Source organism: Gopherus flavomarginatus, chromosome 2 (assembly GCF_025201925.1).
Source record: "Gopherus flavomarginatus isolate rGopFla2 chromosome 2, rGopFla2.mat.asm, whole genome shotgun sequence".
Classification (NCBI taxonomy): domain Eukaryota; kingdom Metazoa; phylum Chordata; order Testudines; family Testudinidae; genus Gopherus; species Gopherus flavomarginatus.
This window is the reverse complement of record NC_066618.1, coordinates 268,825,506-268,852,187: the sequence shown is the minus strand read 5'-3', so window position 1 is coordinate 268,852,187 and position 26,682 is coordinate 268,825,506. Positions and strand designations below refer to the sequence as shown.

At 43.1% G+C, this 26,682-nt stretch overlaps 1 protein-coding gene across 2 annotated transcripts in view; it reads right to left on the bottom strand.

The window, feature by feature from the left end:
* The window catches only part of EMC2 (ER membrane protein complex subunit 2), a 64,116-nt gene extending 39,112 nt beyond the window's left edge, over positions 1–25,004 (bottom strand). For both annotated transcript variants that reach the window (XM_050941241.1, XM_050941242.1), the window contains exons 1-3: positions 24,906–25,004; positions 6,514–6,627; positions 2,717–2,781 (exon numbers count right to left, since the gene is read on the bottom strand). In XM_050941241.1, the coding sequence (XP_050797198.1) occupies positions 2,717–2,781; positions 6,514–6,627; positions 24,906–24,945 (219 nt within the window). In that variant the 5' untranslated portion in view covers positions 24,946–25,004. The remainder of the gene's footprint in view (positions 1–2,716; positions 2,782–6,513; positions 6,628–24,905) is intronic.
* Between the last annotated feature and the right edge of the window lie 1,678 nt (positions 25,005–26,682).

Sequence of the window (26,682 nt, the reverse complement as noted above, 5' to 3'; positions counted from 1 at the left end):
ACTGGAGTAATAGTAATAGGATGAAATGTAATAGTGAAAAGTGCAAGGTCATGCATTTAGGGATTAATAACAAGAATTTTGGTTATAAATTGGGGACACATCAGTTGGAAGTAACAGAGGAGGAGAAGACCTCGGAGTATTGGTTGATCGCAGGATGACTATGAGCCGCCAATGTGATATGGCCGTTAAAAAAGCTAATGCTGTTTTAGGATGCGTCAGGTGAGGTATTTCCAGTAAAGATAAGGAGGTGTTAGTACCGTTATACAAGGCACTGGTGAGACCTCATTTGGAATACTGTGTGCAGTTCTGGTCTCCCATGTTTAAGAAGGATGAATTCAAACTGGAACAGGTACAGAGAAGGGCTACTAGGATGATCCGAGGAATGGAAAACCTGTCTTATGAAAGGAGACTCAAAGAGCTTGGCTTGTTTAGTCTAACCAAAAGAAGGCTGAGGGGAGATATGATTGGTCTTTATAAATATATCAGAGGGATAAATATTAGGGAGGGAGAGGAATTATTTAAGCTTAGTACCAATGTGGACATAAGAACAAATGGATATAAACTGGACACTAGGAAGTTTAGACTTGAAATTAGACAAAGGTTTCTAACCATAAAAGGAGTGAAGTTCTGGAACACCAAGAGGAGTAGTAGGAGCAAACGACATATCTGGCTTCAAGACTAAGCCTGATAAGTTTATGGAGGGGATGGTATGATGGGATAGCCTAATTTTGGCAATTAATTGACCTCTGATTATTAGCAGGTAAATATGCCCAATGGTCTGAGATGGGCCATTAGATGGAGTGGGATATGAGTTACTACAGAGCAGTGGTCCACAATGCGGTGACCGCGGGCGGCATCTTAATGAACCCACGTCCTGGTCCCCAAGAGAGCATCCGCCGAAATGCTGCTGAATTTCGCGGCATTTTGGTAGGGACGCCTCTCAATGACGACGCTTGTTGCCAACGAGTGATGTCATCGACAGGTGTCGCCCCCGAACTTCGGCAGGGTCGCCTCTCGATGACGCCCGCTTGCCGTCGACAAGTGACGTCATCGAGAAGCACAGCTACTGAATTTTGACAGGGACGCCTCTCGATGACATCATTTGTCGACGGCAAGTGGCGTCATCATGAGGCGTCGCCGCCGAAATGCCACTGAATTTCGGCAGCATTTCGGCAGGTGCTCCACCGCCACAGTGGTCCTTTGTCTGGCGCCCGCCAGACGAAAAGGTTGGGGACCACTGCTACAGAGAGTTCTTTCTTGGGTGCTAGCTGGTAAGTCTTGCCCACATGCTCAGGGTTTAACTGATTGCCATATTTGGAGTCGGGAAGGAATTTTCCTCCAGGGAAGATTGGCAGAGGCCCTGGGGGTTTTTCGCCTTCCTCTGCAGCATGGGGAATGGGTCACTTGCTGGAGGATTCTCTGCACCTTGAGGTCTTTAAACCACAATTTGAGGACTTCAATAACTCAGACATAGGTTAGGGATTTGTTACAGGAGTGGGTGGGTGAGATTCTGTGGCCTGTATTGTGCAGAACGTCAAACTAGATGACCATAGTGGTCCCTTCTGATCTTGAGTCTATGAGATATCCAAACGGCTTTTTAAGCTTTAGAGACTGATTGTGGCCTGTAACAAACAAATTAAAATATAAGAAGGCTCCCTTAATTTACTTAACTGGCTCTTTCTAACAACAAGGCTATTCACACAAATGCTGATCTATTAAGAAAGCATACTGAAGTATTCTGCAAAAAAAGTTTTTCTACTGCTGACCAACTTCTATGGCTGAAATGCAGTAACTTTAAAAAATGATTAATGGCAAGGGCACTTGTTTTTTGGCTTTGCTACATCAAACATTTGTTAAATCACTTCTCCCTCTCATTCCCAGTTGTTTGATATGGGCGTAATCCTGTTCTCATTCAAGCCAATGGAAAAAAAAAAAAGCCCACTGATTTTAAAGGTGTAGGATCAAGCCTCATGTGACTATCAGGTCCTCCCTTTTGCCTTTGCAGGAGGACTCTGGTGTGCTTTCAAGGGGTGAAAAGTGATGACACATAATGCTGTAACTTCAGCTCCAGTTCTTCCTCCTCAGGATGCATGGGGAGGAGGGAAGGAAAGACTACAACTCAATATATTTGTACTATAAAAAAAAAAGCATTTTTAAGTTTATGACTCTTTATACATCATGAAAGAGTAATAAAGGGTACAACCAAAATTTTTACTTTAATACTCACCTTTAAAAATGCTGCAAGAAGCACTGGCATACATATTGGCCTTCTTAATGCACTATGCAAGCATTTAGCTACATGACTCCTGTTAACGTTAACATTTACCATGAAGCTAAATTTACATGCACAGCACTGACACTTTTATCTCAAAGTGTTTGAAAACGTGATACAATCTGAGAGGTTTCCAACAAATATTCTCTGGACAATATGGCAGTTTTAATATTATTCCTGACTTTCCACCCATATCAGAGTAGCTATAAATATTTTCACAGCTACAAGAAACATGATCTGCCCAAATAAGTGTTACACATTAAGGTGGGTGGAGGAGGTTTCTCCCCAGTAGTATATTTCTTGAGATTCTACAAGTCCGAGCCACATAATTCCTAGCATTCTATAAAACTTGTCCAAAGAACTAATCTGGAATAGGTTCATGTGAAAAGAAAAAAAAACAAACAAACCTTAAGGTTTGAGTGAAAAATCAGCTTGACAACTTACCGATGCCAAGTCATCCCGACTGCAGTCCAGGGCAGCAATCATCACCTGTTCATATATTATCCATACTAGACATAAGAGAGACAGATTAAATGTGGAGAATTGATTTTTCAAAATGGTGGGAAACACCTAAAATGTAACTAAGATTAATGAATTCCGTCTTTGTATATTTTTCCCTACCACTCCTGTACATCATTACTGAAACAGGGACATTTCAATGCACTGCTGGAATTAATTAAAAATACACTTATGTGATTTTATAGCTTCAGTAACAAAGTATCTTTTGAAATCTTGAAAGGCAAAAAACTCTTTCTTTGCTTTTCTTAACATTGTATCTACAGTTTTCTGTTCAAACAGACCCATTATGAAATGCACTGTGACCAGATATGGAGAGCAGCCATACATGCTAGAAAGAAAACAATTTTTCCCTTAACTGTTTCACTACCTTACTGTAAGTACAATACTGCCTTCTTTCCTTTTCTGCAGGAATTAACATGTTTCAATGGAATAAGCTATTTGTATTAGGATAGTGTGTAGGGAGCAACTGAACATGAGGCCCCACTGTGCTAGGCACTGTAGAGTGAGAGACAGCCCCTGCCAGGGATAGCTTACAGTCCTGTTAAACAAGACAGAGAACCCAGGGGCGAGGGGAGGGGAGTATGTTACATACTCCCCAGAATGAGCTGAGTATTAAGTTAATGGGAAGCAAGGGTGCTCAGCTCCTTGCAGGATCCGGCCTGAAGCAAATATCTTCCACAAAGAGGACAAATAGCCAACACCACTGGTGCCCAGAGAACCTGACGGAAAACAAATTAACCTTTTTAATAGGAATTTTAAAAGAAAGAAAGCACAAATATAAACAATGAAGTTAACCTGTTTCCCTAGCAGAATAAAGGCTATTGCTCATTGTACAGGTATTTCTAATTTCATTCAAGGAAAAGTTACGTTAAAAAAAAATTCTAAGTTACTACAAAGAAAATCAGATTTACTTGGAGCACATCATGCCGTAGTCCACTAGTCTGGTATCCTGTCTCTAGTAGTAGCTAGCTCCAGATGCTTAGCACAAGAACCCCTGCAGCTGACAGTTATATAATAAGCTTCCCCTGGGGGAAGCCAAGGGCTTTTATATATTTTTAAATCTCATCCAATAGGTCTTGGATTTTCTGACCATCCATATAGAAGTTCAGTCCTTCTTTGACCACTATTAAACACTCAACAGCTTTTGCCAAGTTCCACAGGATAAATAAGGTGTTCCTTTAAATGAGGTTTCTTTTTATCAATTGGAAAATGGTTTCCTTTCAGTTTTATTGGAAATCCTCTGTATGATGGTACAGTGTAAACAGAGATACTCAATTTACCCTCTCTGTGGCATTCATTAATTGCTATTCTATATAAGTTCATAGTGCCTTCCAGTAGAGCATTAAGCGACGTGGCTAAAACATGTCACACATGGTTCATTCTCTCTTATGTCTCCCCAGGGGAATTGGTAGGGAAATTGTGTGTATAGCATCATCTTTGAGGGTTGGGTATTTGTTGTTTTATTTTATAGTTTTGCATTCTTCTATTGTGCTCCTCTTATCTGTCTCTTCTCCAAAACAAAAAGGCTCAATCTTTCAGTTGCTCATAAAGAAGCATTTCCATGCCTCTAGTCATTTTTACTGCCCATTTATAAACCCATTATGTTTCTACTATATCTTTCTTGAAACAGCAAAAAGAACCCAACAAGAATACAATCAGAAGTGCAAATAATTTTTGATCCTCTTACACATTTGCTTGGAAGTCTAGCAATTCAAATGACAATTGCAACAAATTTAGATAGTAAAATCTGATTACAGTCAAATTATGGGACACAGATATATGGGACACAGTCCAGTCTATACTCTTACTCTGAAAATAATGAAGACTGGACTGGACAACTCGGGGCACGACGAGGAATGACTCAGCCTGTGATGCAGGGCAATGGAGTAGCCTATTGTGCAAGGGCTCTCGTAAAGAAGGGGCGGGAAGGCACCCCACAAAGCCAGAGCACCCCACAAAGCCAGTACCAGCCCATAATAAAATGTAGTTTTCCTCATAAGTAATTAATCAGATCCTAATAAAATAAGCTAATCCATGGTGAGTTTCTGTTTATTTAAAGAGACAAAAATGGCAATAGCCTCTTTGTTACGCCCTGTGTTAATTTCATCACCAACTTCATGCTGGAGCCACTATCGAATCCACCCATGGAGTCAGGGGTGCTGAGAACCATTAAACTAAACTGTAAACCCTGTATACAATGGAAACTACTCCAAGCCAGGGGGTGCAGCAGCACTCCAGCACCCCTAGTTCCAGTACCTATGCATGCAGTCCTGCAATGCATTTATAATAGTTGCAGAAGGGAGGCAGCCCATGCAAGACTCTTATCAGCACTTAAAGACTCTTCGTCCCAAGAAGATTGTGCTATAATACACATAGGGAAGTCTGTTTGCATAGATTATCCATACAACGATCTAAAGAGGATGTACTATTTGTAATGTTAGGATTTTAAGATCCCTCTCATTGCAAGAAAACTGGAGGAAATACCATGATACAGGGAGACACCTTTATAGTTTCAGGAACATTGCAAGTTGAAAGATTTCTGGTCAAATATTAAGAAAATGAGTACAAGAGTTAGTCCAGGATATATTTTGCCATATTTTTAATCACTGTCTGTTAAAGAAATAATAATTTATTAAAATTAAACAGGGACTTTTTTAAAGCTCTTCAGACTGCAACTAATAAATATATTTCATCACTATGGTTGCAAAATTTCAATAGCAACTGTAAAAGAAAGGCTGACAAATGAAAAAACCTTAAAAAGGAAAATGTACTGCTTGTATTAGGTTAACCGAATTATAAAAAGGAAAGCCAAAGAAAGAGGAATGAACATTAAAAACAAATCATGGATATTTATCCTTTCCTGCCTGTATGGGATTCATATGCAAAATCATAAAGCATTCTTGCCATGAAGTATTTTGTTTTTTTCTACTGCTCTTACATAAATGTGATATTGCATTGTTATTTCTGAACAATTCCCTTCTGGTCTGAAGCACTGTATGCCAAGTTTCTGTTCACAGAGACATAGTGTCAAGTAATTAAAATCCCCTGAAAATAGCCATTTTATGTATTGCAGAAACCCAGACGTGCCCTAAACTACAGCATCACAAATGCAATTCTATCATAAGAACAGCTTTCATATTAATTTCTACAATATAGTATCACTTATGGCTTAATTTAAGAAATAACATTCCCTTCTCCTTATTAAAAAACTCCCCTCATATTTTTTGACATTCCTCTGAAGTGTAGATGATCTGCTGAGTGACAGCTAGATAACAGATCTCTGCCAAATGTTCACAGTATGTTCTTATAACTGGTCCCTGTGTGCCAAACTAAAAGCCCAATCATAGGTGCTGGAACTGGGGCTGCAGCAGCACCCCCTGGCTTGAAGTGGTTACCATTATATTCAGGGTTTATAGTTTGGTTCAATGGTTCTCAACACCTTCATTATAAAAATTGTTCCAGCACCCCTACGCTCAATTAGGTTGTTTTTTTTCCATCTACTTCCTCTACACATCATCTTTGAGAAGCAAACTAAGGGCTTGGAATACTGGCAAATTAGAAAATTGAAAAAATAATGTATATACTCAACATTAGTAGATGCAGAATCACAACAAAAGAGTAAAAATAATATGGAGAGTATAACAGGGGAATAGCAGAGTAACAAAACTAACATATACTAACAGTTACAGACAGTGAAAGCTTTTCAAATAATTTCAACCTACTGTCATCCCCAAGCTTAGATGCATATTCATTAATTAACTCTTCACCAACTTCCACTATCTGCTCGCTGTTCCGATAGTTTTCTTCCCTCCACTTCCTCATTTTATCACGCATCTCTGAAAAACAAAATATAAGATTTCCATGCAATAACGTAACGTGAAGACTATTTCTGGAACTAACTTTAAGGGGTATAATCTATTCTCAGACATATACAAGAGATCCACAGAAGTAATTTCCACCAATACCTAAATCATTTGTGGATAGACTGATCCCTGGAACTTTGAAATTGTTAACTTGCAACTCTTGTGAAGACTGTCCAAAAGCAAGGGGGAGAAGAGGGAGAAGTAATCCACTGAATTTGTGAGTTCAGAGGATATTGGGCTAACAATCTAAACATCAGATGTGAAAAAGACTCCCTGAGAATACAGATTCAGTTCTGAGCATGGTCAATTCAAGCCCTATGATCCATTGTAGATCAATTTAGTACCAAACTGTTAATATGTATAGGGCTTCAAACCAACAAAAAATAAACCAAACAAACAAAATCTTTAAAAACAGAGGTCCTCCCCTACTGGGAATGGCAAAAGGTTGAAGATCTTATTAAATCTTGATAAGGGCTTATCCTGGCATTCTTAGGGTATGTCTACACTACAGGATTATTCCGATTTTACATAAACCGATTTTGTAAAACAGATTGTATAAAGTCGAGTGCACGCGGCCACACAAAGTGCAATAATTCAGTGGCGTGCGTCCATGTGTCGAGGCTAGCGTCGATTTCTGGAGGGTTGCATTGTGGGTAGCTATCCCGTAGCTATCCCATAGCTCCCACAGTCTCCCCCGCCCACTGGAATTCTGGGTTGAGATCCCAATGCATGATGGAGCAAAAATAGCGTTGTGGGTGATTCTGGGTAAATGTCGTCACTCATTCCTTCCTCCGTGAAAGACGGCAGACAATCATTTCGTGCCCTTTTTCCCCGGATTACCCTGGCAGATGCCATAAATGGCAACTATGGAGCCCGTTTTGCTTTTGTCACTGTCACTGTATATGTACTGGATGCTACTGACAGAGGTGGTACTGCAGTGCTACAGAGCAGCATTCATTTGCCTTTGCAAGGTAGCAGAGACGGTTACCATCCCTATTGTACCATCTGCCATGCCACTGTAAATTGGCAATGAGATAACGGTTATCAGTTGTTCTGTACCGTCTGCCAGGCCACTGTAAATTGGCGATGAGATAACGGTTATCAGTCGTTCTGTACCGTCTGCTGCTGTCATGGGTTATCCTGGCTGGCCTTCGCTGAGGTCGGCCGGGGGCACAAAGACAAAAATGGGAATGACTCCCCAGGTCATTCCCTCCTTTATGTTTTATCTAAAAATAGAGTCAGTCCTGCCTAGAATATGGGGCAAGTGTACTAGAGATCCAGAGAGCACAGCCACTCCATGTCAGATCCCACAGAAATGATGAGCTGCATGCCATTCTAGGGGGTGCCCCTGCAACAACCCCACCCGTTGCTTCCCTCCTCCAACCCTTCTGGGCTGCCGTTGCAGGGTCCCTCCATTTGTGTGATGAAGTAATAAAGAATACAGGAATAAGAAACATTGACTTTTTAGTGAGATAAAATGAGGGGGAGGCAGCCTCCAGCTGCTATGATAGTCCAGGCAGTACAGAATCTTTTCTTTAGACATGAAAGGTGGGCGGAGCTGATGGAGCTCAGCCCCCAGTTGCTATGAAGACGGTTACCAGCCATTCTGTACCATCTGCTGAGAATGACCAGGAGTCATTCTTATTTTTACCCAGACGCCCCTGGCCAACCTCACCGAGCCCAGCCAGGAGCACTCACAGGATGATGAGGATGGCTATCAGTCATTTTGTACTGTACCGCTTGCCACAGGGAAGGGGAGGGGAGGGAAGAGGATGCTGCTGTTCAGTACTGCAGCACCGTGTCTACCAGCAGCATGCAATAGACATACAGTGACGCTGAAAAATGTCAAGAAATGATGTTTTCCCTTTTCTTTCACGGGGCGGAGAAGGGGGGTAAATTGACGAGATATACCCTGAACCACCCTGGACAATGTGTTTGACCCTACAGGCACTGGGAGCTCAGCCAAGAATGCAAATGCTTTCCATAGACTGTGGGACAGCTGGAGTCCTCAGTACCCTCTCTCTCCCTCCATAAGCGTCCATTTGATTCTTTGGCTTTCCGTTACGCTTGTCACATAGCACTGTGCTGTGGACTCTGTATCACAGCCTGGAGATTTGTTTCAAATGCTTTGGCATTTCGTCTTCTGTAACGGAGCTCTGATAGAACAGATTTGTCTCCCCATATAGCGATCAGATCCAATATCTCCCGTACAGTCCATGCTGGAGCTCTTTTTGGATTTGGGACTGCATCGCCACTCGTGCTGATCAGAGCTCCACGCTGGGCAAACAGGAAATGAAATTCAAAAGTTCACGGGGCTTTTCCTGTCTACCTGGCCAGTGCATCCGAGTTCAGACTGCTTTCCAGAGTGGTCACAATGGTGCACTGTGGGATACCACCCAGAGGCCAATACCGTCGATTTGCAGCCACACTAACCCTAATCCAACATGGCAATACCAATTTCAGCGCTACTCCTCTCGTTGGGGAGGAGTACAGAAATCGGTTTAAAGAACCCTTTATATCGATATAAAGGACCTCGTTGTGTGGACGGGTGCAGGGTTAAATTGGTTTACGCTGATAAATTCGATTTAAACGCGTAGTGTAGACCAGGTCTTAGTCATAATTACCCTCTCTCAACCATGGCTGCCATTTGTCCATCTGGATGTCACCCTCTCCAACCCTGAGTGAGTTATATTTGAGTGATGCTGCAAGGATATACTTGAGGGGGCACTCAGATTCTCCTGCATGGAAAGCACTATTAAATAAAATATTGCTGTTCATCATTACTGGGAAGGAAGGATATTCCATGGAGAGTGGACAAGGAAAAAAAACAAAAACAAGACACAGAGTTCCACCTTAGAAATGTTCAAAGCTACCAATAGAAAACTTCACCATATAAACAAGAAAAACAGAACTCTTATTTTCAGACTTGTGATTGGTATCTTCAGCATAACCTTATCTGGTAACTTTCAAAGTAAGTTTTAGCATCTCCATGAATTATAACTTTCCTATAGCTAATAGATCTTGCTATTTGTTTTCGATTTGACATTTCAGTTGCAATGGTAAAATATAATATAAACTAGTATTTTATGTTACTGTAGCAACTATTATATACAATGATTTAACAAAATTAGACTCAAATGCTGAATTCCAAATTGACGCAGTTCAGTTGTACTACTAAAATTAAATCAGACAAAAGCATTGTATGCATGCACATATTTTATAGACTTTTTACTGGACAGATTTTCTGGACATCCCAATAAGTAATTTAACTTTATAAACATGACATCATCCTCCGTTATGGAAAACAGGCTCAGAGAGCTTTTAAAGTAAAATTCTTATTGACGTTATACTTATCATATTTGCAAGCCACCACCAAAACTGCTTTTTATTTATTTATAGCAACACTATGAGAATAAATTTGATTTTGGAAGAGATCAGCAATAATATGAAAACTCAACTGATAAATATGAGAAGCGTATTTTTACAGTAAAAATAAATAACTGCTCTAAAATTCCATTCTAGAAATGTTCTGTTTGTTCCTATGATGATATGCAGCATGAAAAAGGAGGCATGAGAATAAAGACTCTCTTTCTGCAAAAGTAAATGGGATCCAAACGTGAAAACTATCAAAGCAAACCACTTCAGATCCGAGATAGAAAGGAGACCAGATTTTCAATTTTAAAAGTGCATTTACTATCGACTCAATCTTAAAAGGTGCAAATCCTGATTTTAAGGTCAATGGGAGTAGAGGGCACTCACCATCTTACTGATGCGGCTTTGTTTATCCTCAAAAACACCAAACACTAAGAATATAATTTGATACCACTCCCATAGATAACGAAAGGAAAAAAAAAAAAAAAAAAAGGAAAAAGGTGGAGGGAGCATAAAGAAGTTTTCTACTTCTTATTATGAAAACACACCATGCAAAATTATTGTCAATGTTATTTTTAAGTTTACAACAATGGGGGGGGGGGTAATACGACAAAGGGGAATTTTGACAGTCTTCTTTGCATTTCAAAATGCACAAATTAACAAAATTTGACAGTTTAAGAGTAAACGTAGACCCTTTTCCATCTACCAAAAGTGATCTCAGATCTCTCATAAAACTGTTACTGTGTCACATTTTGTATTCTGAAAGTCAACCAAAACCACCACAGGGTTACATTTCATGTGCATGAGTAAAATTAAATGGTTCTTGACATGACGATCCTTGGCAATTTAAAAGTTAGACAGCAAGAATGTGACTGAACACAAATGTATGACACAAACTGACAGTCTAAACATACACAAAATAAGTCATCCAATTTTCACCAATTCATTTACTTGACAACTATTAAAGCCTCCATACCAGTATAACTTTCAAACGTAATACTATCTAAGCTACTAATAACATTCATGTCAACTATTAATCACCAAAGTAGGCTTTGCAGTGATGGAAAAAAGCAAAACACAGAGCATGCTGTATCCCTTGATCATTGAAAGTGAGAACGCAAGTAAAAATAAATGTCCTAGTATACATAAATATAATGAAAGATATGTTAGATAGATTATAAAGTGCTGCACTCTGAACAGAAGACAAAATAATGAAAAATGTTGATAACAACCTAAGCAGACTCATTTTGGGGGGGGGAGGTGTTAAGAAACGTATCGGTTGTGTCAGCCAATCATACTTTAAATATTTAAGGCAAGTACACCTGTACTTGGTAACACAGGGCTGAGCAGTAGCAGTATTGGACTCTGGTAGTGGTGCGGGGCGGCTGATTAATTTCAGTTATATTTATGTCACTATGTATATAAGTGGATCTAGAAGAACTGATGGATCTGTTTATTTTAATGTAGTTAAAAACAAAAATGGTCAAGGTCATCCAGAGTTATGGATATATAAATGGAACGTAAGAAACCCACTGCAACAGACACTTTGTCACAAAGGTGATGCATTATAATAGAACTGAGCACACTGGGGCCATTCTATGCAAGAAGTGAAATGCAATCTCTGCTATGGAAAGTTTACAGTCTGGAAGGATGACACAGGGCACACTGGCAAACAAAAGGGTATAGTTTGTAGTTACTCAACTTTTACTAGGTTTTCAGTTCACATTTTCTGGGTATCATAAGGTCGCTAGACTTAATTCTTAATTTTTCCAAGTATTTTAAGATTTTAATTCTTTTTGTTTGTTCAGTGTGTATTTTGGAATATACTTTTCAAGTCTTTACCATTAAAAACACAACTGAAGAAAATAAAACCAATGGTAGGGGCATTATTACCAAATAGCAGATATTCACATTTTCTGCACTTTTACTTTGATCTGTCTAACTAACTGTGACCAATCATTAGGCAAAAAGTACAGGAGTACTTGTGGCACCTTAGGGACGAACAAATTTATTTGAGCATAAGCTTACGCTCAAATAAATTTGTTTGTCCTTAAGGTGCCACAAGTACTCCTGTTCTTTTTGTGGATACACACTAACACGGCTGCTACTCTGAAACCAATCATTAGGCAGTTGGGCCCATAAAAACGATGACAGTATACTTAATGATTTATACCAATTTTTATACTGCTTTCTTAAAGCCCTTTACAATGGTATATATAAGTTCTTCACCCTTATCTGTAAAAAAGCAACAGATTAAACAACTTGCCCAAGGTCACACACTAGGAAATAGCAGAGAAACTGCATTGTATTCAGGTTCTTGTCTCCTTGCCCTGTACCAGGGTATCCAAGCGTCTGAATGGCAGTCCTGCCAAGAAAGAAAATCCTCACCTACTAACAAAGACCAGTGCTTTATCCATTGGCCTATGTTGCCTCTAACTGTGACAGCTCAACATCTGCAGTTAGCTAAGTTAACGTTTAAGAACTTCACTTTTCTCTGTGGCAATCTCAGTTTTAGAGTTATTTCATTTGGTGCATAAAATAAATGTAAACCAAACACTGTCTTATGACAGTAACAAATGAAGGATGCTTAGAAGCAAGTTCAAACAATTTACAGGGCATAACAAAAATGTACACATTAAATGATTGTGGATATGGAGAATATAAAGGTAAACAGAAAGTTAAAGAATTCTTTTAATAGACAGTTCAAATTGACATCAGTTCAAACTGACATCTGTTACACTGTCCAATTGCTGCCGCACAATACCAGTTCCTGATATGGCTTTTATATAAAATCATTTTTATTTTTTCTTTCATGCGTCAAATTCATCCCTGCAGTAACTTTAACTAAATCAATGGAGTCACACCAGGGATGTATCTAACCTATACTTAGTTTGCATGAAAAATTTAGAAGAATTCAAGTAAAATGCAATAAAGTGATATCCTTGATAAGCACTGATTATTGACAAGAGCAATAAAAATATCTGTACAGTTTATGGGCAAACTGAGAAATTTATTAATAAAGGAGTATTGCCTTTGGAGAGCACTATTCTAGACATCAGCAATGACCACCTACTAGGCTGTGCTTGTAATATCTTCAATTTAGACTATCAATTTTTTTCTCTTTTGTATTCAATTTTCTCCAATTCAAATTCATGAATGTGTCACACTCCACACAGGAATGTTGCTATTGATTTGCTTCAAAAGATGGTACTCAAAGAGAACTAAAAAAGCCCACCTAAATTAACTACAGAACTGAATGTCCTAAATAGCATTACTGTAGTGTTCAGGATTGGAGATTCTTTGAGGTACTGAAGACTCAAAGTACAAGTTCGCTGTCTGACCCAAGAACTTACAGAATCCAATTAAAAAAAAAAAAAAGATGAAACAAGTGAATGTAACAAACAAAAGTAGAAGGAAGGATGAGGGTAACAGCGGCAGGAATTACACTGTCACTTCCATGCCTTGTTTCATGCAGCCTCCTATGCACAATTAAATGTGAGCTCATCAAAATGCCCCTTCCCTGCCCCCCTTAGGAGCAGGGGCAGAGGGATAGCTCAGTGGTTTGAGCATTGGTCTGCTAAACCCAGGGTTGTGAATTCAATCCTTGAGTGGGCCACTTAGGGATCTGGGCAAAAACTGGTCCTGCTAGTGAAGGCAGGGGGCTGGACTCAATGATCTTTCAAGGTCCTTTCCAGTTCTAGCAGTTTGGTATATCTCCAATTATTATTATTATATTATTACATGGAGGTCCCTCTTAAACACCCACTTCCACTATGTTGCCTACAGTGAATCACATTGAACTGTATATAAACCGTGCATTAGTGGTTCCCAAACTTGTTCCGCCGCTTGTTCAGGGAAAGCCCCTGGCGGGACTGGACGGTTTCTGTATCTGCCACATCCGCAGGTTCACCTGATCGCAGCTCCCAGTGGCCTGGAGCAGCAACTGCAGCCAGTGGGAGCCACGATCAGCCAAACCTGCAGATGTGGCAGGTACACAAACCATCCCATCCCACCAGGGGCTTTCCCTGCACAAGCGGCGGAACAAGTTTGGGAACCACTGCTGTATATCAATTGCCTATTATTATTCTCTTTTCCCTGATCTCCAACTGTTTGTTTGTCATTGAACAGTAAGGTCCTTAGAGCAGGGTCTCCCTTTTTTAAGTGTATAGAAAGCACCTAGCATAGTGGGCACTACTGACAGCAGCAACAAGGATACAGCATTTAGTATACAGTTCACTTTACCCAAATTTTCTACAACTTCCTTGGCCTCTTTTCGCTATGTCCTCCAGCATTCACTCTGCTGGTGTCATTACATCAGCCTCAGAGCCTCATTGGAGCATGGAGCTTGATTAATGGAGGAGGAGATCTGGATAAAGCCTTTTTACAGCAGACTGCAGGAATTTGCTTAGTTTTTACCACCTTTAGTTTGCAGTCTGGGGATGAAACAAGATTTAAATATTTTATGTACATCCATCCTAAAGAGAGAGAGAGGGAGAGAAACCCAACAACCTCACCCCTTCCACATCAGCTCCTCTACATGCGTGTCCTGTTCTTGTCCAGGGTGCTCCTCCAGCTCCCAGCCAGAGGAGACAACACTCACTGCTGCAGGTTGTCAGCCTGACTTGCATGGAAGACTAGAGTATATCAACTTAAAAAAAAATCAATTAACGCCATACTTCCCCTCAAATTTCAGGCTCATTAATGCCTGAAATTACCACCAGGCTTTGAAGGTCAATTATTATGTCTCTGTTGAACAAACTGTGAAAGCAAATCCCAGGGCTTGGCTACACTGGAGAGTTGCAGCGCTGGTGGTGGGTTTACAGCGCTGCAACTAAGTAACCGTCCACACCTGCAAGGCACATCCAGCGCTGCAACTCCCTGGCTGCAGCGCTGGCTGTACAACTGGTCTGCTTGGGGTATAATGATTGCAGCGCTGGTGATGCAGCGCTGCTCAAGTGTGACCAACAAAAGCGCTGTAATTGGCCTCCAGGGTATTAGGAAGTATCCCAGAATACCTATTCAGCCACTCTGCTCATCAGTTCACACTCTACTGCCCTGGGCTCATAAAAATCCCCTTCCTGTTTGCTCAGCCAGGTGTGGAGTGCAATCAGTGACTATGCCTCCACGCTCCAAACGAGCCCCAGCATGGAGCAATGGTGAGTTGATGGGCCTTATCAGTGTTTGGGGGAGGAAGCTGTGCAGTCACAGCTGCGCTCCAGCCGTAGGAATTACGATACCTGTGGGTAGATATCAAAGGCCCTGATGGAAAGAGGCCATGACCGGGACGTGGTGCAGTGCAGGGTTAAAGTAAAGGAGCTGCGGAGTGCCTATTGCAAAGGCCGCGAGGGAAACTGCCACTCAGGTGCTGCCCCCAAGACCTACCTTTACAAGGAGCTGGACGCGATACTTGGGGGTGACCCCACTGCCAATCCGAGGACCACGATGGACAGTTCAGAGCAGGGAGAGGAGAGGCAGGTGGAGGGGGGGGAAGGAAACTGAGAGTGAGGGTACTGGGGTTGGGGGAGACACCCCAGAGTCCCAGGAGGCATGCAGCCAGGAGCTCTTCTCAAGCCAGGAGGAAGCTAGCCAGTCGCAGCAGCTGCAACTTGTTGGTGAAGCAGCAGCAGAGGAGCGGGTTCCCGGTAAGCAGCTTTTAGTTTCAGGATGCAAATGTTTAGGGACGGGAGGGGGGGTTATGGCTGCATGCATGCCTAGATGTGGAATAGCCCATTGATGTGGTCTATCACGTTGCAGTAATCGGCCTCGGTAATCTCTTCAAAAGTTTCTGCCAGAGCGTGGGCAATGCGCTTGCGCAAGTTTACAGGGAGAGCCATTGTGGTCCTTGTCCCAGTCAGGCTAATGCGTCCGCGCCACTGTGCCGCGAGGGGTGGGGGGGACCATTGCTGCACACAGGCAAGCTGCATAGCGGCCAGGGCCGAATCCACATTGCTGTGGAAGACCCTCCCTTGCTTCCCAGGTAACCCGCAGCAATGAGATATCTTCCAGGATTAACTTCTGTGGAAAACGTAGGGATAGTGTTCAGTGCAGGTCCACCCGCAGCTGTCTGCTTTCCCCAACGCACAGAAACCCCAATGCAGCCCTGAACCAATCAGTTCCCCTTCCCAGGTGAGCAGCAGCAGCAGCGAGATGGATTCCAGGATTAACTCCTGTGGAAAATGTAGGGATAGTGTTCAGTGCAGGCCCCCCATGCAGCTCTCTGTTTTCCCCAAAGCACAGAAACCCCAGTGCAGCCCTGAACCAATCAGTTCCCCTTCCCAGGTGAGCCGCGGCAGCGAGATGGCTTCCAAGATTAATTAACTCCTGCACTCATTACCCCTTACTCACCATGTCTTCGCCGCTGTGGGCTCTCTGTGCTGTGTTTGGTATGTGGAAATTACGCTAAAGTGAGACTGTGAACTCCTTCACTGTGATTATACACAATGCTGCCTTTCTGTTAAATGTTCCAATTTTTGTCTTTTTTCTAATAACAGTGTCCTTGACTACTGCTAGAAATGGACTGGCCTTATCACAGACTGCTGAAAAGCTACAAAACCTGAGGAAAAAGCCATGAAAAAGCAAAGAAGATATGGTGAAAGCAGTTATGAATCAGTCTGCCAGAGACAGTAAGAAGCTGTAGGACTGGAGAGAGAAAATGCAGCACTGGAGGGAAAGAGAAAGCAGGAGAAAGGAACTGGCTAAGAAGAAAAGCACAAAGCAGCTGATAAGCCTCCTGGCATGCCAAACGGACTGTATCCAGTCACTCGTAGCCATGCAGGCAGAGCACTACCGTGCTGCGCGCCCCCGTCACAAAGCTCTCTCCCTTGTGTCCCAATGTCAGCTCAAAACCCCCTTCTCCAGCATCCAGGTTCTTACCACCACCAGCTGCCCCCAACATCTGTACATTCACCCACCAGTCCTGAGAACTCCGACCCTTACCCTCTGCACTCAACCCCCATCACCATGCAGCATTTTCATCCTGAAGTGCAGCAGTCATTGCACAGCACTCCAGGCAGGACATATTCAAACCTCTGACTGTACAGTTCACCACCCTACAACCCTACCCCTCTGCCCTTTTACTTACTTTCTTTTCAATAAATGATTTCTTGGCTTTTAAAACAGTTTTTATCATTGCAGAAAGTGAAAGATACTATACCCCAAGGAAAAAACAGGCACTGCAAATCACTGTAACCATTGCACTTCACTCCCGTGCAAGGCACCAAACATTACTGTTGGCTTTCAGCCTCAAATTCCTCCCTCAAGGCATCCCTAATCCTTGTAGCCCTGTGCTGGGCCTCTCTAGTAGCCCTGCTCTCTGGCTGTGCAAATTCAGCCTCCAGGCGTTGAACCTCGGAGGTCCATTCCTGACTGAATGTTTCACCCTTCCATTCACAAATATTATGGAGGGTACAGCATGCGGATATAACTGCAGGGATGCTGCATTCCCCCAAGTCTACCTTCCCATAAAGAGAACACCAGTGCCCTTTTAAATGGCCAAAAGCACACTCCACAGTCATTCGGCACCGGCTCGGCCTGTAGTTGAACCGGTCCTTGCTCCTGTCAAGCTTCCCTGTATACGGTTTCATGAGCCAAGGCATTAACGGGTAAGCAGGGTCTCCAAGGATCACAATGGGCATTTCAACGTCCCCTACCGTGATCTTCTGGTCTGGGAAAAGAGTCCCGGCCTGCAGCTTCCTGAACAAGCCACTGTTCCAAAAGATGCGTGCATCATGCACCTTTCCAGGCCAGCCTGTGTAACCGTCAATGAAACACCCACGGTGATCCACAAGCGCCTGGAGAACCATAGAGAAATACCCCTTCCGATTAATGTACTCAGATGCCAGGTGGGGTGGTACCAGAATAGGAATATGCGTCCCATCTATTGTCCCTCCACAGTTAGGGAAACCCATTTGTGCAAACCCATCCAGAATGTCCTGCACGTTCCCCAGAGTCATGGTTCTTCTTAGCAGGATGCGATTAATGGCCCTGCAAACTTGCATCAACACGATTCCAACCGTCGACTTTCCCACTCCAAACTGGTTCCCAACCGATCGGTAACTGTCTTGAGTTGCCAGCTTCCAGACTGCAATAGCCACCCGCTTCTCCACTGGCAGGGCAGCTCTCAATCTCGTGTCCTTGCGCCGCAGGGTGGGGCCGAGCTCCTCACACAGTCCTATGAAAGTGGCTTTTCTCATCTGAAAGTTCTGCAGCCACTGCTCGACATTCCAGACTTCCATGATGATGTGATCCCACCACTCAGTGCTTGTTTCCCGAGCCCAAAAGCGGCCTTCCACAGTGCTGAGCATGTCCATTACTGCCACAAGCAATTTAGTGTCACACGCATCAGGCAACTCGATATCATCGTCAGACTCCTCACTGTCACTTTGGAGCTGAAGGAATAGCTCCACTGCCAAACATGATGTGCTGGCGACACTCAACAGCAAAGTCCTCAGCAGCTCAGGCTCCATTTCCCACAGAAATCGCGCTGCACACAAACCGTTGGGAGACTCACGACGGCGCCAAACGTGGACGGAAAAACAGTGACTAATGGGATGTGAAGCGTTGCACCACGGGGCATTGGGACAGGAAGCGGAATGACCCGCACCCTTCCGTCCCCTTCCCACAACCCACGGCGCCAAAATGGGACGAGGTGCTCTGTGGGATAGCTGCCCACAATGCACCACTCCCAACAGCGCTGCAAATGCGGCCACACTGCAGCGCTGGTAGCTGTCAGTGTGGCCACATCGCAGCACTGTCTCTACACAGCTGTACGAAGACAGTTGTAACTCCCAGCGCTGCAAGGGTAGCCAAGCCCCCAGAGTTGTGCCACCTGTTGAGAATACCTCACCTTGGTAAACAAATCTAGGTACTATCAACTTGAGCATCCTACTCCTACTTGACCTCAGATATCATGTTAAAATACAGAGAAGCTGTTTCTGCAAAAGTCCAGACCCAAACTATGAAGAGCCTACTAATTAATTCTCAGAAGATATTCATGAGGTAGGCAAGTATTTAACCCTATTTACAGATGGGAAAACAAGATAAGAGGCTAAATGGCTTGCTAAAGTCCATGTTAGAATTCAGGTGTTCCTAGCTACTGGTCCTGGGCAAAGCTCATGCTTCTCCTCCTAGGGTATCTTACTGACAGTTTAATAATAGGAGAAAAGTAATTTCTCTGTTTCATTTCACTTAAAATATAAGCTGTAAGCACTTGATAAAGGAACTGAAGAGTGATTGCAGCTTCTTTAAGAACTGAAGCCTATCTTCGCTGATAAAAGATCCCTGTGGATTTTGAGATTGGTTTTTTTTTTTTTTAAAGTGTCCATCAGTAGTGTATCTCAAACTGGACAGTTATAAACTTCTTCCAAGGTAGATGCAAGAATGTTTCAGTTTTCTTTTGTTTTAAGGAATCCCTTTTCCTGTATTCAAGTTCATGAAAACACTGTGCTCATTTAAAGGGACACTAACAACTTGCTTCTTTTGAAAAACGGATTTCAAATAATTCAGTTTTCTGATAAAGCACCAACCCTCTAAATAGTGTGATTTTTTTAAATTTTATAAGTGACTTCTGCTCACCTAATGATGTTGAGAAGGGTCTTTTGGGCAGGTCCAAGAGTAAAACTATCAGTGCATCCCTCTACTTCCCTGTCTCTATGTGCAAGTGTCTATCTCCTGTTCTGTTTCTGCTTTGCTCCTGTTGCTGCAATAACCTTCTTGCAGGGTCCCCATAAAAGCATACAGATGAGCTTCCCCTCCCAAGCAGTAAAGAAGCATGGCGACATTATTTTAGTGCAAGTGACAGGAAGCACAAATGACTATCAATAAAATAGCAAAACTGACAAAGGACTGTAAAAGGCATGAAATAAACAAAATCAGTAAAAAGCCCACTTCCCTCTCCTCTAATCTTTCAGTTATAGTGATCTTGTGTTATTTGTAACAATTGTAGAGGCAATGTTTTCCAATGGAAATGTGATTTCAGGTTGACAGTGTTCCTTTCAGATTCAGTCAAAGTAGTTCTGCTTGTGAGTCATTGAAAAGGAAGCAGCAGCAGCCATGAAATAAAAGCAGGCACCATTTTCAAATGTATAGGTTATTGCCAGGTTATTTCCTTTTCCCATATCCCCCCACCCTCAAACTTAATCAAACAGAACCACCATCTATGTGCAGGGAATGCCTCCCTTAAGTCTCCTTTTAAAATTGCTTACGTCAAGAAGTTCAACCCTTTCTTCAGAGATTTAAAAAAAAAATTACCAGTCACGTAGTAATGGTCTGGCAATACATGATTGCTCTCTATTATACATTATCTAGTTTTAGGCCTCATCTACAGAGCCAAAACAACAGACAATAATAAGTAAACTCGATTATGGATCCAACAGGTCATAATGCTATACAGCAGGGGCAGGCAACCTATGGCACTGGTGCCAAAGGCAGCACACGAGCTGATTTTCAGCGGCACTCACACTGCCTGGGTCCTGGCCACCTGTCTGGGGTGCTCTGCATTTTATTTAATTTTAAATGAAGCTTCTTAAACATTTTAAAAACCTTATGTACTTTACATACAAAAATAGTTTAGTTATATATTATAGACTTATAGAAAGAGACCTTCTGAGAATGTTAAAATGTATTATCAGCATGCGAAACCTTAAATTAGAGTGAATGAATGAAGACTCGGCCACTTCTGAAAGGCTGCCAACCCCTGCTATACAGGGTGGATAAAAATCAATGACTTTTTTAAAAAATCTGATTTTTTGATAAAATGCTTTTGGAGGAAAAAAAAGCAAAGATATTTTTAATTAAGATACATTATAGCTCAAAGATATCTCATCACGGAATAGGATTACAAATTCTAATTCTATAGTCTGAGACAATGTATTCAGGTAATGTTTAAGAAAAGTTTTGTAAATGAGTTCCAGTAGTTCATGGATTAGGGACCCAATCGTATGGGGTTCCAGGGACGTCTGTATAGATTATTTAGGTTAATCTTTCTATTTACCCAATGGGACTCGGTATCTTCTAGACTGAGCACTATCAGAGATGCTTAGTTTTGCAGTTCTCAAAATGTGGATTTGTGTCTCCAGAGATAACATGCTTGTTAACAGCTAAAATGTTTTTAAATAAATAAATAATATATAAAGGTGAGAAATAACAGACCTCACTCTATTGTCCCTCTGCACATTTGTGTACACAGAGTCAATCCCCCGACAGTGCCAAATGTCAAAAAGTTCAATGAAGAGAAGATTGTTGGGGGTGGAACAGATCTGAGCAAGAAGTCTGAAGATGAATGTGAGAAAGGAGGGCCAGGCAGTAGAAACAAAAATGAAACTATTTGAGCAGCATATTCCAGAAGCCTTGAGGTTTATTTGAGTGTAGCCTTCATCGATTTGAGTTCTACCATATCATTCTCTCACTAGAAAGGAAAACCTATAATTGCAGCAGGCTGTAAAAGAGACTATTTGGGACTATTTTAATGAAGTTCCTCTACCCATGGGTAAGACAGGCATGCATGCAAAATGCAAACAGTGCAACAATGAAATGCAATGCCTGGTTGCCCAAATGAAATAACATCATGAGAAGTTTTCCTTTTCAGGAGGACGCTGCATTGAAGATGATGAAAGGAACATGTCTGAACATGCAGGATCTTCAGGTTGGTAAACCTTTTTATTTCATACTTCTTTCTTAAAGACTGCCTGTCTTCCTTCTGGACTATTCTTGAATTCTCATGTTTGAGCAAAAAATATAGTTGTTACTCTATGGTACTATCATTTTAGATGCAGTTGTGATAAAAAAATAAATAGCTGAAATAGGCAGATCTTTCTTTTACAATTTCATCTTTATAGTAGTAGTGAGGGTCAGTGAATGCAATGAGTAATACTAAATGAGCAGTATGGTAATAATCATTAAATAACTGCATTGACTTATTTTGTTTAGGAGAATCCATACTCAACATACAGGATTCTGAAGATTATCCACCTTCAAGATCACCATCATTTTCTATAGTTTCAGAGTCATCTGCTAATGACAATGCTTCAATCACATCATATATGTCACACAGCCACAGTATATCACCTGTAGCAAAAAGAAGAAAAAAAAAACTCCATCATCCAGAAACAACCATAGATAAGTTTGTGATAAGAACCAGCAGATTACAAAGAGAGGTAACTGATGACAAAATTGCCTGGTTTGTTTATGCAACAAACTCTCCTTTCCGTTTGACTGAGAACCTCACTTCATTAACATGGTTCAGTTGTTAAGACTAGGATACAGTCCATCCAAAAGAGCAAATGTCGCAGGCAAATTGCTGGATAAAGTGTACAAATGAGAAATTGAGCACTGTGCAAAAGGTCTAGAGGGTAAAAACTGTTAACCTGAGACTCAATAGGTGGAGCAATGTCGACAACAATCCTATGGTATGTGCTTGTGGGACAACAGAAGAAGGGAATGTCATCCTTAAAGAAACAATTGATACATCAGGAAATGCACACACAGCAGAATACTTACAAGTAGCAGTAAAAGCTATAACAAATTGTGGGAAAAAAATTCAAATGTCTAGTGTGCAGCTTGGTCACAGAAAATGCTGAAAATGTATCCAAGATGAGAAGAAATCTTTAGAAGATAAGAGTCCCAAGCTAATAACGTGCAATTAAAGTGCTCATTTGATGCACCTCCTAGCCAAAGTTTTCAAAAAAAATCACTTTAAAAAAGTATAGTCTGTACCTTCTAAAAATGAAACCTACGTCTATCTCTGAGTTGTGAAGAATATGTATTAAGGTTGTAACAACCAACAAGAATACACTTTATGTTGCAATCCATGATTAAATCGAGTCTTCCTGACTAGTGATTTAAATCTTTCTGACTAGTGATTTAAATCAAATCCACCTTGATGCTAAATAATATGGCATTTGTGGATGCAAGATTAAATTAGTTGTTTGTTGCAAAGTACTTTGAGGACTTTAGACAAAAGTCCCAAAGTAAAATAATTTTCTGTAATATGAAATGTACCTAGAAAGTGTAAGGATGAAATTTTCAGAAGCAACTTCATGACTTCAAAGCACCAGTCCCACTGCAGCTTGTATTCATAAGTCACTTAGGAGCTTTTGAAAAACGAACACATAATTCTCACAGACATTGTAGGGAATTATCTGTCATTCTTGATAACATTCACAGGTGTCAGTTGCCTACAACTTTCTGTATAGTTTTCTTAGGGGCTTGAAATTTTCCATCTATTTTCTTTTATTTGAAAATCTGAGTTAAATCTGTTCTGCCACTTTTGAGGCCATATCTACACTAAAAAAGAATTATCCAGTGTAGACAAAAGCTTATACAAGAGTTCTTTTGCTGGTATAGATTATACCAATTCCCCAAATGAAATAAACTATAACATAGTGTAACTGTGTCTAAACCAGGGCTTTTTGAAAGTATAGAAATATCATTTTAAAAAAGTTGCACTCCTCTACTGGAAAAGTTTCTAGTGTAGATCTGTCTTGAGTTATTGGACAATTTCAAGTGTAAGAGTGCAGTTTCTCATTAAGGCTTTTTTCTCTCAGCAATGAAAGGACAGTTGCTAGTGGGCTGTCTGCCAACAGGTCTAGATACCCTGCAGGTTTAATAACAACGTGAGCTAAACGTATTAGCAGAAATTTTGTAACAGACCACATGTGCAAGGTGGTTTGGGAAGAAGTTTGGAACAGGAGTCCTGGTTCCACACATGTAATATTATAGCCAGGGAGTGAGAACAAAGTTTTCCCTGCCAATCCTCATTTGGGAGAAGCTGGCAAGCAAAGTAACATAAATATTGAGAAGAGGGCCAGGAACAGGGATGGGGCAGGGAGCAGTGGGGAAAAGGATAGGACAGGCAGCAGTGGGGAGGGGAAGCACAATGGGGGAGGGGAGCAGGAACTCTGCATGTGGTATCCTCTCAGCAGAAGCAGCTGGGGATCCACTGTTAAGCAGGCCCATCAAATCCCCACTCCAATGAGCCCACAAACCACACACCTAGACCTCCCCAAGGCCCCCACACCACACTTGGGACCTCATCCCACTAAGCCACACCCAACTGCACCCAGACCCCACCCCCCTTGTAGGGCTCCATTTTCCCACAGCCAGATCCCCTCTGCACAGCCCTAACCACCTTCACCTGGACCTCCCCTGCAGATTCCCATTCCCCCGGCACTGAGAAGCCCTGAATGAGCACCTGTGCCTTCAGATCCCCGCACCCAGACTGGCCCACACAGCACCACCCCCATACAAAGCCCCTCCACACTTGGATCCTGTTAAACTGAGCCTGCCTGCTTGCACCTGGCCCCCCGAATGCTTCTGGGGCAGGCCTGAAACTTGTGCTGTGTCATGGTCAGGTGCAGCCTCACCCCCAGAGTCTCTGTTCCGGGAAGGGGGCACTCTGGGGGCTGCAGGGTGATCTCCCACGTCCACGCAGCCAGTGCCCTGTGCTCCCCACTGTCATGCCAGAGCCACCACATTTATATGACAAATAAAAGTTGCAGAATTTTAAAATATTTGCAGAATTTTTGCTTTTTTGGCACAGAATCGCCTCCCCGGCAGGTACACAACCTCCCCTGCCCCGCAGCTCGGCGTTCCAGCGGCGCATTCAGAAGCCCCGCCTAGGGGAGGCGGCTGCTCCACCCCAGAGCCAGCGCTACGGCGAGCCAGGAGCACAGGCCGGAGAGCCCGGCTCCCCCCCGGGGTACGAGGCGGGGAAGGGCTGAGGCTCCCCATTGCCCGCCCCGCGGGACTCGCAGGCCCACTGCCAGCTGGGAAGGCGGCGGCCGCTCGCGGGGAGCTCAGCGCACTCCGCGGGCCCCAGCCGGACAGCCCGTGCTAGTGACCCAAGGGAGGCAGGTCATTCCCCCCCGCCCGGCAGCTGCTACCTTCCCAGGTCACGTCGTACAGCTCCGAGACCTTCGCCATCTTGCCGGCGTCACGTCCCACTCTGCGCCCCAGCGCGATCACTCTCTGAGCATGCGCCTGTGAGCTGCGCACGCGCAATGATGTCTGCTGAAGCCTCTGCCCTGCCTCGGGCTTTGTCGGGGCTCCACGCTGTTCGGCTGACGGGCAGCGGGATCGGGGTAGGGTGGGTGCGCAGCGGCGGCAAACAGCTGGAGGCAGGGGGAGGCCGGGGCGGAATCACTGGAGCTGGGGTGAAGCTCGGGCAGATGGGGGAACCCCGGGCAGAGTTCCCCGCGAAGGGGGTGAGCCCTCTCCCGTGGCAGCAGAACTAGGGGGTGGGTGGCAGAGGGGCTGTTTTCCCCATCTGGGCAGGCAGGACGGTACCCGCTTCTCAGGGCTGAGTGCTTACAGGCTCAGCGCAGCCCAGTGCCTGGGCAAGGCTGGGCTCCTCGATGTGCAAGGGTGGGTTGAGCTGCTGAAGGAGACTGGATTAGGTGAAATATTTTACATACACGCACACCTCTAAAGTCTATGATGCCCGTACATATTTGTAGTGGTTAAAAGAATTGGTTATTAGATAATATGTCTGCATAAAGCCTCAGGGCTTGTCTACATCAGAAAGTTGCAGCGCTGGTGAGGGAGTTACAGCGCTGCAACTTTGAAGGTGTACACATCTGCAGGGCACCACCAGCGCTGCAACTCCCTGTTTGCAGCGCTGGCCGTACTCCCGTTTTGTCTCGGGTGTAGAGGATCCAGCGCTGGTGATCCAGCGCTGGTAATCCAATGTAGACACTTACCAGCGCTTTTCTTGACCTCCGTGGAAGGAGGAAGCCTCTGGTAATCAAGCTGGTCTCCTTTCCCGGTTTGCTCTCTCGTTCCCGGAGCCCAGAGCAAGCAGGTCTCCTTCCCTGCGGTTTGCTGGGTGGCTCCGGGAACGAGAGAGCAAACCGCGGCGAAGCGGGTCTCCTTTCCCGGTTTGCTCTCTCGTTCCCGGAGCCCAGAGCAAGCAGGTCTCCTTCCCTGCGGTTTGCTGGGTGGCTCCGGGAACGAGAGAGCAAACCGCGGCGAAGCGGGTCTCCTTTCCCGGTTTGCTCTCTCGTTCCCGGAGCCCAGAGCAAGCAGGTCTCCTTCCCTGCGGTTTGCTGGGTGGCTCCGGGAACGAGAGAGCAAACCGCGGCGAAGCGGGTCTCCTTTCCCGGTTTGCTCTCGCGTTCCCGGAACCCCCCTTGAAGCCGCCCAACAGCGCTGCAGTGTGGCCACATCTAACACCACTTGCAGCGCTGGTTGCTGTAAGTGTGGCCACTCTGCAGCGCTGGCCCTATACAGCTGTACTAATACAGCTGTAACAACCAGCGCTGCAAAACTTTAGATGTAGACATGGCCTCAGAGTAGCTTGTCTCAGCTGCTGTTCTGACTGCCTGCATTGGACTGTCTTTTTTTGTGTAGTCCACTGTAAATGTAGTTTCATGCCTTTAAATTCTTTACTTTTTAAAATATTATTTTTATTACTCTTCTTATTCTTAGCACGTCATCACTTACATTCATTAATACTGCGCAGATGGATGACGTGCTATTTAGCTTATATTTTAATACTAGATTGTCCTTGAACATATTAATAATTGCTAGTAGCTTCAGCAGTTACATCTGACAATATTTCTAGAATAACTCTTCCTGTGTTTTTACTGCAGATTGTCATCTACAATTTTTAATTTTTTTATAAGAGATTTATTCTTTGTGATCACATGACTTCAAGACTGG